The sequence below is a fragment of the Neoarius graeffei genome, chromosome 6 (assembly GCF_027579695.1).
Source record: "Neoarius graeffei isolate fNeoGra1 chromosome 6, fNeoGra1.pri, whole genome shotgun sequence".
Classification (NCBI taxonomy): domain Eukaryota; kingdom Metazoa; phylum Chordata; class Actinopteri; order Siluriformes; family Ariidae; genus Neoarius; species Neoarius graeffei.
Window position 1 is genome coordinate 34,016,098 of NC_083574.1, and position 16,888 is coordinate 34,032,985.

Genomic DNA, 16,888 nt, shown 5'->3' on the forward strand with positions numbered 1-16,888 from the left:
GGTTTATAAACCAGTTCTATTTTCCACAGCATCTTCCTTTAACGCTGTGCAACGCTTTAGAGCTAGCACCTCAGCCAAGACACTTAAAACAATTGTAATGTACCAGTTTTCCAGTGTGACATACTTGGTGTGCATAATCATCAGGGCACAGAGTCAATCTTTTTTTTCACACCATTTTCTTGTCACCTCAGTTCATACCTAATTTGCCGTTAGATTTTGACTCGTGCTGTTACTCATCTCATCATCTCTAGCAGCTTTATCCTGTTCTACAGGGTCACAGGCAAGTCGGAGCCTATCCCAGCTGACTATGGGTGAAAGGCAGGGTACACCCTGGACAAGTCGCCAGGTCATCACAGAGCTGACACATAGACACAGACAACCATTCACACTCACGGTCAATTTAGAGTCACCAGTTAGCCTAACCTGCATGTCTTTGGACTATGGGGGAAACCGGAGCACCCGAAGGAAACCCACGCGGACAACATGCAAACTCCGCACAGAAAGGCCCTTGCCAGCCACGGGGTTCGAACCCGGACCTTCTTGCTGTGAGGCGACAGCGCTAACCACTACACCACCGTACCGCCCAGTTGTGCTGTTACTCTACTAAAACTTCTTTATTGACACAGAAGTGAGGCAAAATAATTTCCAGTTCTGCCATTCTATCTTTTCTTGCACTGTTTGGTAGTAACTTCGTGTTTCCAGCCCTCTGTGTGCTTTACCGTTTATGTAGTTTTGTGGGTGTCACTAATAGCAAATGAGCTGTGTCAGGAATAAGCTTTGCACTTTCCGTATGCACATGAGAATGAAGAAGATAATCGCTTCTGGGATTTTTTCTTTTTTTGTAAATCTGGCAAATTTGTGTTCAATCTGACTTATGCAAATATTTATTTTAAACAACTTTACTAAAAGATTGATAAATGAGGCCCATTGGATATATGGGGAGAGCGGGGAGACTGGGAGCAAGTTTTCAGCTTTTATAGATTGTGTGAAACTCTTTGCAGGTAGCGTCACATTCATATTGCATTAGAAAATATTTATTAGACCCTCTTACCACAACATTAGTTTCTCAGCTTGTCATATATTCTGGCCTTCAGGCTTCACCTTTTCTGTCTTTTTTTTTTGCAGGGAAACATGAGACATTGAGGGGAGAAATGGGACATTATTTTGGGAGACTTGGGACATAGTGGGGAGACATGGAACAAAAATAAAATACCTAGGCCTACAAGTTTAATTTTTATTTATAATCAAAACTTGTAACATATAAACTGTAATATATAGATTTAGGCACTGCCTAAAAGCAGAGCTCCCATTTGTTTCTGGGTTGTAAAATTTTGTTATATCATAGCCAGCCTCTTTTGCTTTATTTCTTTACCGGCATGTATGACTGGCAATTAATAACACTGGCCACTAGGTGGTGTTTAGGACTGGTAATTACTAACACTGGCCACTAGGCAGTGTGTTTGTTTTATCTGTAACCGCTTATCCCATGCCGGGGGTAAGCTGGAGCCTATCCCAGTTGACCATGGGCAAGAGGCAGGGTACACCCTGGACAAGTCGTCAGCTCATTGCAGGGCTGACACACACCTAGAGACACAAACAACCATTCAAACTCACAGTCAATTTAGAGCCACCAATTAACCTAACCTGCATATCTTTGGACTGTGGAAGGAAACCCACACAGACACGGGGAGAACATACAAATTCCACACAGAAAGGCCCTCGTTAGCCACTGGGTTCAAACCCAGACCTTCTTGTTGTGAGGCGACAATGCTAACCACTACACCACCGTGCCACTGGCAGTGTGTATGACTGGTAAATACTAATAACACTGGCCACTAGGCAGTGTGTATGACTGGTAATTACTAACACTTGCCACTAGGTGGCGTGTCTCGTCTCATCTCATCTCATTATCTCTCGCCGCTTTATCCTGCTCTACAGGGTTGCAGGCAAGCTGGAGCCTATCCCAGCTGACTACGGGCGAAAGGCGGGGTACACCCTGGACAAGTCGCCAGGTCATCACAGGACTGACACATAGACACAGACAAGCATTCACACCTACGGTCAATTTAGAGTCACCAGTTAACCTAACCTGCATGTCGTTGGACTGTGGGGGAAACCGGAGCACCCGGAGGAAACCCATACAGACACGGGGCTCGAATCCGGACCTTCTTGCTGTGAGGTGACAGCGCTAACCACTACACCACCGTGCCGCCCGGTGTTTAGGACTGTTAATTACTAATAAAACTGGCCACGAGGCAGTGTGTACCGTATGACTGGTATTTACTAACACTGGCCACTAGGCAGTGTTTAGGACTGGTAATTACTAACACTGGCCACTAGGTGGTGTGTATGACTGGCAATTACTAACACTGGTATGGTGGTAGGTGCACACAGGACCAAAACCATCAGAAAACAACTCGATGGGTTTCTTTATGTATCCACACTCTAAGCCTATATGTACCAACACCCAGTGATGGTACAGCGATAGAAAAATGTCAGTTTACCCAAAACTTGACTTGACAAAACAGTTCCATTCTCAAGAAGGAATGAAATAAGTTTCATGCTCATGCAGGTACATTCCTACATTTTTAACAAAAAAAAAAATTAAACAATTTTATATTTATAAACTACAAGAAAAAAATCTGTAATATGATGAACTGTCCCAACTCTCCCCATCTGGCCATTTTGAAAAACAAATGCTGAAATATTTTTCCTCCAGAATTTAAGTTTAATAAATGATACTATATATGGTAACTCTAGGCTACATACTTTAATTCCTAACAAATCCTGAATTCACCAGTGTACACTGCACCATAGAATGGAGGTGGACTGCGAAGTGGAAAATACAAGTTTTTGTTGACAAAAATATCAAACTGCACAGACCTTACTGCAGTGTCCAGCTTTGTGGCTCCAAAGGAAGTAGGTTACACTCAGGGGCAACATCTAACTTCTGATGTAATCTAAAACCTGATGAGTTGGAATTAATTGATGGGAATACAAACTGTCCCAAGTCTCCCACGTCCCAAGTCTCCATGCTCTCCACTATATTTAGTTCAACAAAGGTGAAATTAATTATGAAGAGTGAAATTGAATGATTAATTTACTTTAATGCTGAGAATTTTGCAAAGTGCTTATACACATCTAAAGACATTGTTCAACATGAAGATGAATGAAGTTTTGAAGTATCAATATAATTTCCATTTTGAACAAAAAACAAAACAAAACAAGAGAAAACATTATTAAAACTTAATTTCCTGTAGATAAACTGTCATGCAGTTTTCTAATGAAATTTGCTGATATTTGATGTTGTTCCAGGTTTTATAAAGAACCTGCTACAATTTTTCTGTCCCTGCAGATAAAATCCAAAACATGGTCTATTACTTAATATGGTTCAGTACTAAACAATAAAATTGACTAACTGAATTTTTTGGAAATATATTGGAAATATGTTTTTTTCTTTCCTATTGCATTAATGTACTAATGCTTCCACGCATAAATGAAACATAGACAAATTTTATATGAAATTTAGTGCGCTTAATACTTTTTGCACTGTACTATGTACTTTTTGAGGCCTGTTGCTAGCACACAGTGATCATTTAATCTCATCATCATTTTACCTAACTAACTACCTTTGTGACTAAAATAATTTCAAGTGATATCCAGAATGGTATGTGGTAATGGTACTGTATTTTAATATTATTACTTAAGCACTAGGCAGCACGGTGGTGTAGTGGTTAACACTGTCGCCTCACAGCAAGAAGGTTCTGGGTTCTAGCCCAGTGGCTGATGGGGGCCCTTCTGTGTGTCTGTGTGGGTTTCCTCTGGGTGCTCCGGTTTCCCCCCACAGTCCAAAGACATGCAGGTTAGGTTAATTGGTGGCACTAAATTGACCGTAGGTGTGAATGTGAGGTTTCTCTATGTGTCGGCCCTGCAATGATCTGGCGACTTGTCCAGGGTGTACCCTGCCTCTCGCCCATAGTCAGCTGGGATAGTCTCCAGCTTGCCCGCGACCCTATACAGGATAAGCGGGTATGGATAATGAATGGATGGATGGATGGATGGATGGATGAATTACTTAAGCACTGAAGTACCAGAGGAAAATAAATATTCAAATAGATTTTAAGGCACCACATTTAATGAATAATATCTAACAAAGAAGAAGAAGAAGATGATTATGGATAATAAGCAGACAAAACTTTCATCAAGCTTCTCTTTCCTTTCCAGTGTTTCCTTATATGCAGAGCAAAATTAATAGGCCAGAAATAATGTATGGATGTATGAACTGTCAGTAGTATTTTCCATCCAGTTAGTCATATATAAAAATATGCATAAAACACCAATAAACACACACACACACACACAGTGTTCTTGAGACTGCAAAATTGACAGTGACATCAGAAAATGCTGAAAAGCCCAGCTTGTTGTTTCTGATACAGACATTTATAATATCTATGTCTCTGCAGCACTGACCCAAATGTGCCGCTGCAGTAAGATTGGGTTTTAATGAGATAATTCAGCCTGTTTTTTTTTTCTTCCTCAAACTCAAGCCAAATTTTCCCTGGGGGGCTGAAACACAACACTGCGTTAAATATTCATCTGGGTTTTTTTTTTCTTTCTTTCTTCCTTCTTTTTTTTTTTACACTGACAGAAGGTGGCATTAAATTTTGCATGAACTGAAACTGTTTGCTGCCTGAGTACAGGAGGAGATAGAGGGATCTGAGGAAGAAAGACTGAATAGATCAATAATTGTGGCTCAAATATTTGTGTTATTACTAGAGATACATTTGGAAAGTTCCTATGACTGTTAGTGGACAGTTGTTGGTTGGTAATTAACTAACCCAAAGTTAATTTAAATAAATTGTCATTTAAGGTCAACAAGGCTTTATTGAATGATAGAGAAATCTGTACTGCAATAGTTGTAGCTAGCAATAATGTAGCCTTATATATTATACAGTTGTGGTCAGAAGTTTACATACAGTGACATCAATGTCATCTTGGATATGAATGTCATGGCAATAATTGGGCTTTCAGTAATTTGTTTGAACTGTTCTTTTTCTGTGGCAGAATTCTGGTTGGATATTTCATGACTCTTCATAGTAGAATTGGTAGAGTTCAATTAATTTATTTTTTTAATTCTTGGCATGGATTCGACTTATAAGCACAGTCCATATATTTTCAATAAGGTTGAAAGTTTCTGATGGTTTATGCTGAAGAATTCTGAGGTAGTCCCCTTTCTTCATTATTCCATCCACTTTGTCCAATGAACCAGTTCCACTGTCAGCAAAACAGCCCTAGAGCATGATGATCCTACCACCACCACCAGCTGGTACATTGTCCCTCTGTACATGGTGGTCATTGTGGCCAAACAACTCAATCTTTCTCTCATCTGACCATACAGCTGTCCTCCAGAAGCCTTTTCTTTGTCTGTGTGGTCAGCTTCAAACTTTAGTTAAGCTTGAAGGTGTCAATTTTGGAGCAGGGGGTTATTTCTTGGATAGCAGCCTCTTAGTCCATGGTGATCTGAACTGTAAACAGTGATCCATCAGATTCCAGTTCATGGCAGGGCTGTGCTATGATGGTTCCCAGGTTGTTCCTGACCATCCAAACCAATTTCTTTTCAGCTGAGGGTGACAATTTGAGTTTTCTTGAAGCAAAGTGGCTTGGCAAAGTGACTACACCTCACAATAACTTGGATACAATTGTTTGAACTGATCTTTGAATTTACAGTTGTTTAGAAATGGCTCCAAGAGACATTCCAGAGTTGTGTATATCTGCAATCCTCTTTCTCAGATCTGCACTGAGCTCCTTGGACTTTCCAATTTTACTGTGTGTTGGTCAATCCAATGAGTGCTGTAAAAAAAAAAACATTTTTATGAAGGCACAGAGAAGCTACCAGCTGTAGTCAATCATAATCACAAACAGGAAGTTAAGAGACCTCAGCCTTGGCAAGATAAGAGACATTTTAGAAGTTTCAGCACCTCTGAATTAATAATTTAAGGGAGCATATGTAAATTTTTGATCCTGTATGTATAATTTTGACCCTGTGTTGATTTCAGAAAGCCCAAAGAAAATTAAAACTTGTGCACCAAATTCTAGTGTTTTTTTTAAATTAAAGATGTATGCTCTACAATCATTCTGCCACAGAAAAAGAACAGTTCAAAGAAATTACTGAAAGCCCAAATATTGCCATGACATTCATATCCAAGATGACATTCATGTCACTGTATGTAAACTTCTGACCACACACACACACACACACACACATATATATATATATATATATATATATATATATATATATATATATATATATATATATATAATATATATATATATATATATATATATATATATATATATATATATATATACACACACAACCCCGATTCCAAACAAGTTGGGACAAAGTACAAATTGTAAATAAAAACGGAATGCAATGATGTGGAAGTTTCAAAATTCCATATTTTATTCAGAATAGAACATAGATGACATATCAAATGTTTAAACTGAGAAAATGTATCATTTAAAGAGAAAAATTAAGTGATTTTAAATTTCATGACAACAACACATCTCAAAAAAGTTGGGACAAGGCCATGTTTACCACTGTGAGACATCCCCTTTTCTCTTTACAACAGTCTGTAAACGTCTGGGGACTGAGGAGACAAGTTGCTCAAGTTTAGGGATAGGAATGTTAACCCATTCTTGTCTAATGTAGGATTCTAGTTGCTCAACTGTCTTAGGTCTTTTTTGTCGTACCTTCCGTTTTATGATGCGCCAAATGTTTTCTATGGGTGAAAGATCTGGACTGCAGGCTGGCCAGTTCAGTACCCAGACCCTTCTTCTATGCAGCCATGATGCTGTAATTGATGCAGTATGTGGTTTGGCATTGTCATGTTGGAAAATGCAAGGTCTTCCCTGAAAGAGACGTCGTCTGGATGGGAGCATATGTTGCTCTAGAACCTGGATATACCTTTCAGCATTGATGGTGTCTTTCCAGATGTGTAAGCTGCCCATGCCACATGCACTAATGCAACCCCATACCATCAGAGATGCAGGCTTCTGAACTGAGCTCTGATAACAACTTGGGTCGTCCTTCTCCTCTTTAGTCCGAATGACATGGCGTCCCTGATTTCCATAAAGAACTTCAAATTTTGATTCATCTGACCACAGAACAGTTTTCCACTTTTCCACAGTCCATTTTAAATGAGCCTTGGCCCAGGGAAGACGTCTGCGCTTCTGGATCATGTTTAGATATGGCTTCTCCTTTGAACTATAGAGTTTTAGCTGGCAATGGCAGATGGCACGGTGAATTGCGTTCACAGATAATGTTCTCTGGAAATATTCCTGAGCCCATTTTGTGATTTCCAATACAGAAGCATGCCTGTATGTGATGCAGTGCCATCTAAGGGCCCGAAGATCACGGCCACCCAGTATGGCTTTCCAGCCTTGACCCTTATGTACAGAGATTCTTCCAGATTCTCTGAATCTTTTGATGATGATGTGCACTGGAGATGATGATATGTTCAAACTCTTTGCAATTTTACACTGTTGAACTCCTTTCTGATATTGCTCCACTATTTGTTGTCGCAGAATTAGGGGAATTGGTGATCCTCTTCCCATCTTTACTTCTGAGAGCTGCTGGCACTCCAAGATGCTCTTTTTATACCCAGTCATGTTAATGACCTATTGCCAGTTGACCTAATGAGTTGCAATTTGGTCCTCCAGCTGTTCCTTTTTTGTACCTTTAACTTTTCCAGCCTCTTATTGCCCGTCCCAACTTTTTTGAGATGTGTTGCTGTCATGAAATTTCAAATGAGCCAATATTTGGCAAGAAACTTCAAAATGTCTCACTTTCGACATTTGATATGTTGCCTATATTCTATTGTGAATAAAATATCAGTTTTTGAGATTTGTAAATTATTGCATTCTGTTTTTATTTACAATTTGTACTTTGTCCCAACTTTTTTGGAATCGGGGTTGTGTATTTTATATATATATATATATATATATATATATATATATATATATATATATATATATATATATAAAGTTAAAACATAAACAAGTTATTGTAGTGAAAGATGTTCAGTGATTACGTGTGTCCATATCTGCATTTTTAGTGTTACACAGAGATGAAGGATGAGTTCGTGGAATAAAATGGAGGATTGGAGAACAATTAATTCTCCAATTTCCAAGCCATCTCAAAAACACCTGAAACTAGACCATAAAGATTGGGAAGTGGAAAAAGAGAGTATTTTCCTCAGTCTTAGAATGAAATACAAGTGCACTATGGTCAGGGACAGATTATGGGCACATATCCACAAAATGTTCATCATCATGTCCATTATATTCATCATGTCCATCATCCTGAGCTGGTGCCCTTTAGATGGATCTTGTATTTAATTCCAGCAGGGTGTCCAGCCACCTACTTCACCATACTCCAAGGAGTCAGTGAGGGAGACGGTTTAGTCACTGGGACCCCGACCCTGTAGCAGGTACTACTGGGTTACAGGATACCAGTAGCAGTTCTCCTGACCTGACCTGACCTGACCTGACCTGCCCCCCACCCACCTCCTGCTATAGGCAGGGTGTCATGTCAGACTAGAGGTTCTCAACCTTTTCTGCTTTGAGGCCCACCTATTCATACTTGTAACAAGTTGGTGCCCAACAAAGATCCCCAATTATTTTGGCTCATCTATTCTATTAGAACCTAATAATCTATTGTAAAGTGTATTATGGGATGCAACATCACTCACTGTTACAGATAGAAGACCAGGAAATAAATAAATGCAATAAAACAAAGTGTTTTTAATTGTATGTATTGTATTTAAAACTGTATGGATGTGCCAGAAGCCAATATAAAACTATGCATGCAGGGCATTCTCAGTCAAAAGGGAATAATGATCCAAAAGTGGAGTCTGGTCCATTAACACAAGAACTTATAGATAGTTTTCACTGACGTCACGGCATTCCGGGGCACGCCCTCCAGCCGCCATCTTGTGGGGCTAACAAAACGGACCATCGCTATTACCAGCTACATTATCTCGGACGAATTTATAAAGTTATATAGTCAGTTTTCTAAAATAAAGATCAATGTCGGCAAAATCAAGCAAACGGAAGTATATGGATACATTGGACAACATCTCCCGACAACGGTATGCAGCCAAACTGGCCTTGATTGGGGGAATTGACCCCTACGAAGTGGACAAAGATGCATTTTCAAATGACTATGCAGGGCTGCCATCCATATCGTACCCTGATATTGTGAACTATTTCGGGAATAGTAAAAGTGCCTACACACTTGACGACCTCAAAGCATACAAGTCGCTGGAGTCATACAATTATTTTCTCTGTGGCTGGGTCCGTGAAGTCCACCATATAAAACCAAGTGACAGTCGTGTCCTAATTACAGCCAAGGTATGTAAACATTGGAATTTTAGAGCTCTCAACACTGCATATAAATATATGTGTGTGTATAATATCGAGTTGATTTAAGACAAATTTTACATCCATTAGTGGTATTACAGTACCATGTCAGTTCCAGTTAGGCATCCTCCAGAGATTGTTTACACGATGTTTTGGTTACCAAAAACAAACTTAAACACAATTGATTGTTTATTTAAACAACTTACCACTTATAAAATGATCGGAGCAGACTTTGCTGTGTTTGGAAGGCTGATAATCCTTGCGGTTGAGTCTTGCAAGCCATAGATTTCTCCTTTGTATGCTGAGTTTCTTTGTTTGCTCACCTTCGTGCTCCCGTACAGTGGGAATTCCATAAAAGCTCCGCTTGACGTCATCATCTGACCTATTACGATAGCCGTGAATACAACAGGTGTGCACCATTGCTAGCTTTAAATAGCCTTCTTGGGTTCTTTTGAAGACTTTGTACTCGCGCATTACAATGTGTGCTCAGTGACCCGTACGGTAAGCTTGACCCACAAGATGGACACCGCTAGGGAATCCCCGACTCTGTGACATCATGTGAAAACTATCTATTGCCATGTTTGTGTTCAGCAAACAATCAAGTTATTAAAACCAAGAAGTATACTCAAAAGAAGTGGATATAGAAACCACTCAATGGGATTAGATCCTTACACGTTAACAAAGAAGGATTTTTCCTATGAGTTGGAAAATTATCCATCTGCTGAATTCCCCGACATCTCAAACTACCTGGTGCTGCAGACATCGTTCTACACGGATAAACAGATGAAAACCTGGAAGAGCATGGAGGAGTACAACTTTTTATATGTGGCTGGGTTAAAGATCTGGGGATCAGGACACTACAAAATAGATGGCAGTAGACGGATCTAAGTGCAGGAAGAGTGTTTTTTAGAAAGCATGATATTTATAAAAACAAAACACAACCGAAAACAAAGTAGAATCATCGAGCAAAATATTTAAACAGCGTTATAAACATGGCTAGAAACAAACGTGACAGTGATAATGATAATACTTTGCAAAGCCTCTGTGAAAACAGCTTCCGTATCTGCATGTGCTGCTGATTGCACTCAAATTAGTATCAGGTGTTTCCCATAACGACTGGGTCCCAAGCGCATGCACAATGCACTCCGTGAGTGCGTGCAGCCACTTGAGCTGTGCCAGACTCAAGTGCGCAAAGGTGTGACAGTCAAGCATTCACCTACTGTCTAACCACAACTTTTAGCTCACCTGTATATTGCCATGCATCGCCACCAAAATGCTTCATTTTCATCGATAACCCATCGCAAAGCATCGCGAGCTGTAGTGTGACCGTAGCTTAACGAGGCGGATGTGACGTCGGATGCAACTCAGCAATTGTACCCTACTATGAGCAAAAATGACCTTCAACTTGAAAAAAAGTCTGCGGCCCACTAGATGGCATTTCATGGCCCAGTGGTTGAGAAACACTGTGTTAGATAACACTGAGTTTCTTAAAATAAATCAACATACAATATTCAATTATATTACAAACAAACCATCAGAAAGAAATAGAAGTTTAAGGACGTACATCAAAGTCTGCACCATGTTAACAAAATACAGAGGATTCAGCCCACAAGGTCTGACAGAAAACTGATGAACACTCAATTTGAAGGTTTAATGAAGGTTTAATGATCTTTTTTGTGATGTTAAGGATTTGTGTAGGCTTTCTTCAAGTTTTCAGAGAGGGAGAGCCTTGGCTCTTTGAATCTGGGTCATTAATAAGAGTGAATTTATGCAAAGGCTTTATAAAGCCTTAGGGTCCTCTGACTCCTTGGGCCCTCTGGCCTGTGCCTTGTAGGCCTTTTCAGTAATCTATCCTTCACTGTGGTGTGCACAAATATTTGATTTGCAATATCTGCAATAGGCGGCATGGTGGTGTAGTGGTTAGCGCTATCGCCTCACAGCAAGAAGGTCCAGGTTCGAGCCCAGTGGCCGGTGAGGGCCTTTCTGTGCGGAGTTTGCATGTTCTCCCCGTGTCCGCGTGGGTTTCCTCCGGGTGCTCCGGTTTCCCCCACAGTCCAAAGACATGCAGGTTAGGTTAACTGGTGACTCTAAATTGACCGTAGGTGTGAATGTGAGTGTGAATGGTTGTCTGTGTCTATGTGTCAGCCCTGTGATGACCTGGCGACTTGTCCAGGGTGTACCCCGCCTTTCGCCTGTAGTTAGCTGGGATAGGCTCCAGCTTGCCTGCGACCCTGTAGAACAGGATAAAGCGGCTAGAGATAATGAGATGAGATGAGAATATCTGCAATACACTTTTTTGCCATTGTGTAGTATGGACATTTTCCACTTCATAATCCCTCTTTCCCTTTCCCAATCTCTGCAATGTGTCTTACCACAGAAATAGTTCTGTACATCATAAATACAATGTCTGAATTTACCCATCCCCTTTGTTTGCGTAAATTGATTAATTCCAGTTATTGTTTTAAAACAAGCTCATGGTGGCCTCAGATTATTTATAAACTATCCCAATATGGCATAAAAACTGCAACCCTGCTGACCACACCTTCATCCACAATTTGCATTCTAGCTTCTCACACTTTGTATCGGCACATGAAAAGAACAAATAAGTCCAATGGCACGTACAGCATCTCACTCCATTTCTGTGTGGTGATGATGGGATCATGCTTACTGTATCTTTGCCTGATCATCTAGTGTGTAAGACCAAAAACACAAAACTCTACAAATATACTCATGACAGTTCTCAGTTGAAGGAAACGGTTTTATGTGGATTTTAAAAGTTATGTAGTCATTTGCCTGTCTTATGAGATGGAAAACACTGTCAGAGAATTAAATTCACCTGTGTGTGTATAATTTAGATCACATGATCACCCGAACCTCCATCAGCACGGCATCTTAAAAAAACAGACTTGGTTGCCAGGGCAACTAAGCATCCTCCGCTCTGTTGCTAGGACTGCAGAAGTCTCTCATAGTCACACTCATAGACACACACTCATACACACACTCATGCTCACACATATACACTTATTCTCTCTCTCTCTCTCTCTCTCTCTCTCTCTCTCACACACACACACACACACACACACACACATATAGGAATCAATTTATAACCTTTATAGACGTATGATGAGTTTTATTACTAAGATGAAAGTTATTTACTTTATTATTATTATTATTATTATTATTTTAGACTGATATTACTGTATAATAAAAGTGTATATACATGTTCAAACTAGAAATGATGCTGACTGAGTAATACACAATGTTATGTAAAAGAGCAAGAGAGAGAGATAGATAGTGAACAAGAGAGAGCAAGGGAGGGGGTAGAGAACGAGAGAGAGAGAGAGAGAGAGAGATCCTCTCCTGCTCTTACACACTCACTTCTTCATGCTGCCAAAAGGATCGCAGGAATGAAAATGTCACCGCTGCTTCTTGGCTGCTGATGACACACACTCACACACACGATCCTTGCGCTTGTGTGCCGCCATCACTCCCTGCACTCGTTTTCCTCTCTACATTTCCTCTCGTTCCTCTGCTGCCGCTCTTCATCATTTATTTCATCTTTTATTCATCGAGCCGGTGATGGTTGTTTTTAGCGACGAGGCCTCGGTGAGCGACTCGCTCTCCGAGGGACGGAGGAAAAGAGAGGATGCATTAACCCCTCCATTAATTTGAAACACAGCCATCCATCCACCCATCCATCTTTTCCATCCCTCCTGTCCGTCCTCCCTTACCTACCATCATGATGAACTTGCACTCAGGCCGCAAGGCGGTGGCCATGATGAGGATGATGGGATGCAATAACGGACGCTACGTTCGCAATTTCCTCCGCAGCGACTGCGCCATCGATGAAAAGACCGTGGTGCTGCACAAGAAGGAGAACGAGGGATTTGGCTTCGTGCTGAGAGGAGCGAAAGGTAAGCCAGAGTTCCAACCTTCATCACCATCAACATCCAGCTCACAAATCTTCTCTCAGGCACCCACATCATTTCTTTATTATTATATTTCACTTATCACCATCATCATCATTATCATCATCATCATTAGATCTGTCCTTCTAATGAGACACCAAAGATTCCACAACACCCACATCATGCCATTAATCCAGAGATTAGCAATCTGGATTGAGATCAGATGCTAATCCAGCCCACATTTAGGTTCACACTTTGATCATCATCATCATTCTCATCATAATCATCAACATCAACATTATCAACATGATAACTCTAATCCTACTATTACACATCAAACACTCTAAAACACACACATTAAACTATCAGACACAAGAAATATGTCTGGATTAGTAATCCAGATTGAGAGAATGCGTCAGTTAAGTCTACATATTAGGTCACTCCTTCAAAATTATCATCATCATCATCCCACACCAAACATACAAAATACTGTATCATTAATCCAGAGTTTTACTCCAGATATTTTCATCTCAGTTCTCACCTTCATCATCATCATCATCATCATCTTCATTAACACCATTATCATCATCACTATTATCTGACACTCCTGCTGAAACACACCACAACAGCTACACCTATTGTAATAACTGCTTTTTTCAGTTCATGTGTATGTTTGTAGTCCCTTAATGCTTGTTCTCCAAAGCCACAAAGATATGCAGGTTTAATCTCAATTATAGTTATCCAGACTTCTGAGACCCTGAAATGTTGATCATCTTGCATTTCTCACAGTTCTCATTATCACCTTCCTCACACTCCTGCTAATGATAATCAAACACACCATAACAATCATGCCTTTTTTTTTTAAGAATAAATTTAAAAAGCCGATTTAATCCTTGGTCCAGTCCTGACCAACATACCTGAGCAGAGCCCAAATTAAGTTTTCCCCTACCCCAGATGGATTCAGTCTGAAATTCCAAGGCTCATGTTGGTAGAAGCGAATGGCTGCAGGCGAACATAATGGAAACTGCATGTCGAAATCATCTTTATTTTAAATTAATATTTGTAATTAACAGAAAACGGGACATATCCTATGTATGTGTAGGTTCAGTGTAGTTACACTGACACTAGAGTGATGCTGAAATCAGAAGATGTTTTGTAATATTTGGTGAAGTGATCCTTACTGTATATTCTGGTGGTCTTCAATAAAATATCACCTCAGAAATAAAACTGAAGTGTGTGCGGCATCCCAAGCTATATAAACATGAGACAACTAAATGATCACTAACATTCAGCCAATCAGGACAGTACAGTACCATCCTGTTACTATACAGAATATTAACAGAATATATTTTTGGAGCAAATCACGTGGTGGTGAAGTTTAAAGTAGGTTTTTTTTATCAAAAGAGAGTTTGATACTCTGCTAATCCAGCTGTTCTTAATAAATGCCATGAGGATTCCATGCTCTCCACATTTCCCATCCCAAGGACAAAATTGATGTGCTAACAGTGTGTTAGAGTGTATTCTTGATCAACGTTTCCCATTCTTGTAGCCGGTTTGATTGGAGTTTGATTGTAAACTGTCGCTACAATCAAATTCAGAAAATACTGAACATTTAAAAAACTTTCCCCAAGGAGCAGTTTCAGAACTCAGGAGATTCACCATAGTTTTAAGTTAGAATGGCTGTGTCCGAAACTCTGTACTGGATACTGCTCATAGACTGATCTTGGTGGAAAAGTACTGTAGTAAGTCATGTACAGTACATGAAAAATAAATATTTTGCAGTACATGACATGATATACTCGTCTGGAGAAAATTTCCAGTATACAACCAGAGCTCACTTCATTGACTACAGCAACCCACGATTTCAATATAATGAACTTCACAAGTAATGCTGCATTCATAACATGTCAGAAACTGGAAAAATTCAAGGTCTGTCTCAGACAAAATATATGTAGTATAATACAGTGTCTTGCAAAAGTATTCATCACCCTTTGTGTTTGTCCTGTTCTGTCACATTACAAGCTGGAATTAAAATTGATTTTTTGGGGGGTTAGTATCATTTGATTTACACAATATGCTTACCACTGTAAAGGTGAAAATTGTTGTTTTATTGTGACACAAACAATAATTAAGATGAAAAAACAGAAATCTGGAGTGTGTATAGGTCCCCCCCCCCCAAAAAAAAAAAAAAAAAGTCAATACTTTGTAGAGCCACCTTTTGCTGCAATTACAGCTGCAAGTCTCTTGGGGTATGTCTCTATTAGCTTAGCACATCTAGCCACTGGGATTTTTGCCCATTCCTCAAGGCAAAACTGCTCCAACTCCTTCAAGTTCAATGGGTTGTGTTGGTGTACAGCAATCTTCAAGTTATGCCACAGATTCTCAATTGGATTGAGGTCTGGGCTTTGACAAGGCCATTCCAAGACATTTAAATGTTTCCCTTTAAACCACTCCAGTGTAGCTTTTGCAGTATGTTTAGTGTCATTGTCCTGCTGGAATGTGAACCTTCGTCCCAGTCTCAAACCTCTGACCGACTCAAACAGATTTTCCTCCAGAATTGCCCTGTATTTAGTGCCATCCATCTTTCCTTCAGTCCTGACCAGCTTTCCTGTCCCTGAAGATGAAAAATATCCCCACAGCATGATGCTGCCAACACCATGCTTCACTGTAGGAATGGTGTTCTCAGGGTGTTGGGTTTGCACCACACATGGAATTTCCCATGATGGCCAAAAAGATCAGTTTTAGTCTCATTTGACCAGAGAATCTTCTTCCATGTGTTTTGGAAGTCTGCCACATGATGTTGGGCAAACTTCAAACATGTTTTCATAAACAATGGGGTTTTCTTGGCCACTCTTCCATAAAGCCCTACTCCTGTGGAATGTATGGCTTAAAGTTGTCCTATGGACAGAGACTCCCATCTCCACTGTGGATCTTTGCACCTCCTTCAGTGTTATCTTTGGTGTCTTTGTTGCATCTCTGATTAATGCCCTCCTTGCCTGGTCTGTGAGTTTTGGTGGACGGCCTTCTCTTGTCAGGTTTGTAGTGGTCCCATATTCTTTCCTTTTTGCTATAATGGCTTTAATGGTGCTCCATGGGATATTCAAAGTTTGGGATATTTTTAATAACCCAACCCTGATCCCTGATCCATACTTCTCCACAACTTTGTCTCTGACATGTTTGGAGGCTCCTTGGATTTCATGTTGCATACTGAGTAGTGTAGCAGAGTTAGCTTCCTTACAGAACAGGTTGATTTATACAGACATCATGTGACAGATCACGTGATACTTTGATTGCACACAGGTGAATCTTAATCAACGAATTATGCGACTTATAAAGTGAATTGGTTGGACCAGCTCTTATTTAGGATTTGTTGTGTAAATGAAATGGTGCTCACCCCTGAAAAATCCATTTTAATTCCAGCTTGTAATGCGACAAAACAGGACAAACACCAAGGGGGATGAATACATTTGCAAGACACTGTATGCAGTATACAGTGTTGGACCGGGCCAGTATGTAGTGTGTAGTACACCAGTGCGGCATTTTGGACAAAGTTG

General features: G+C 40.1%; 1 protein-coding gene across 1 annotated transcript in view; it reads left to right on the plus strand.

The window, feature by feature from the left end:
- The window catches only part of LOC132887853 (SH3 and multiple ankyrin repeat domains protein 2-like), a 264,197-nt gene that overhangs the window by 118,596 nt on the left and 128,713 nt on the right, over nucleotides 1-16,888 (plus strand). Inside the window, exon 14 of the mRNA XM_060923589.1 lies at nucleotides 13,258-13,340. Within this exon, the coding sequence (XP_060779572.1) occupies nucleotides 13,258-13,340 (83 nt within the window). The remainder of the gene's footprint in view (nucleotides 1-13,257; nucleotides 13,341-16,888) is intronic.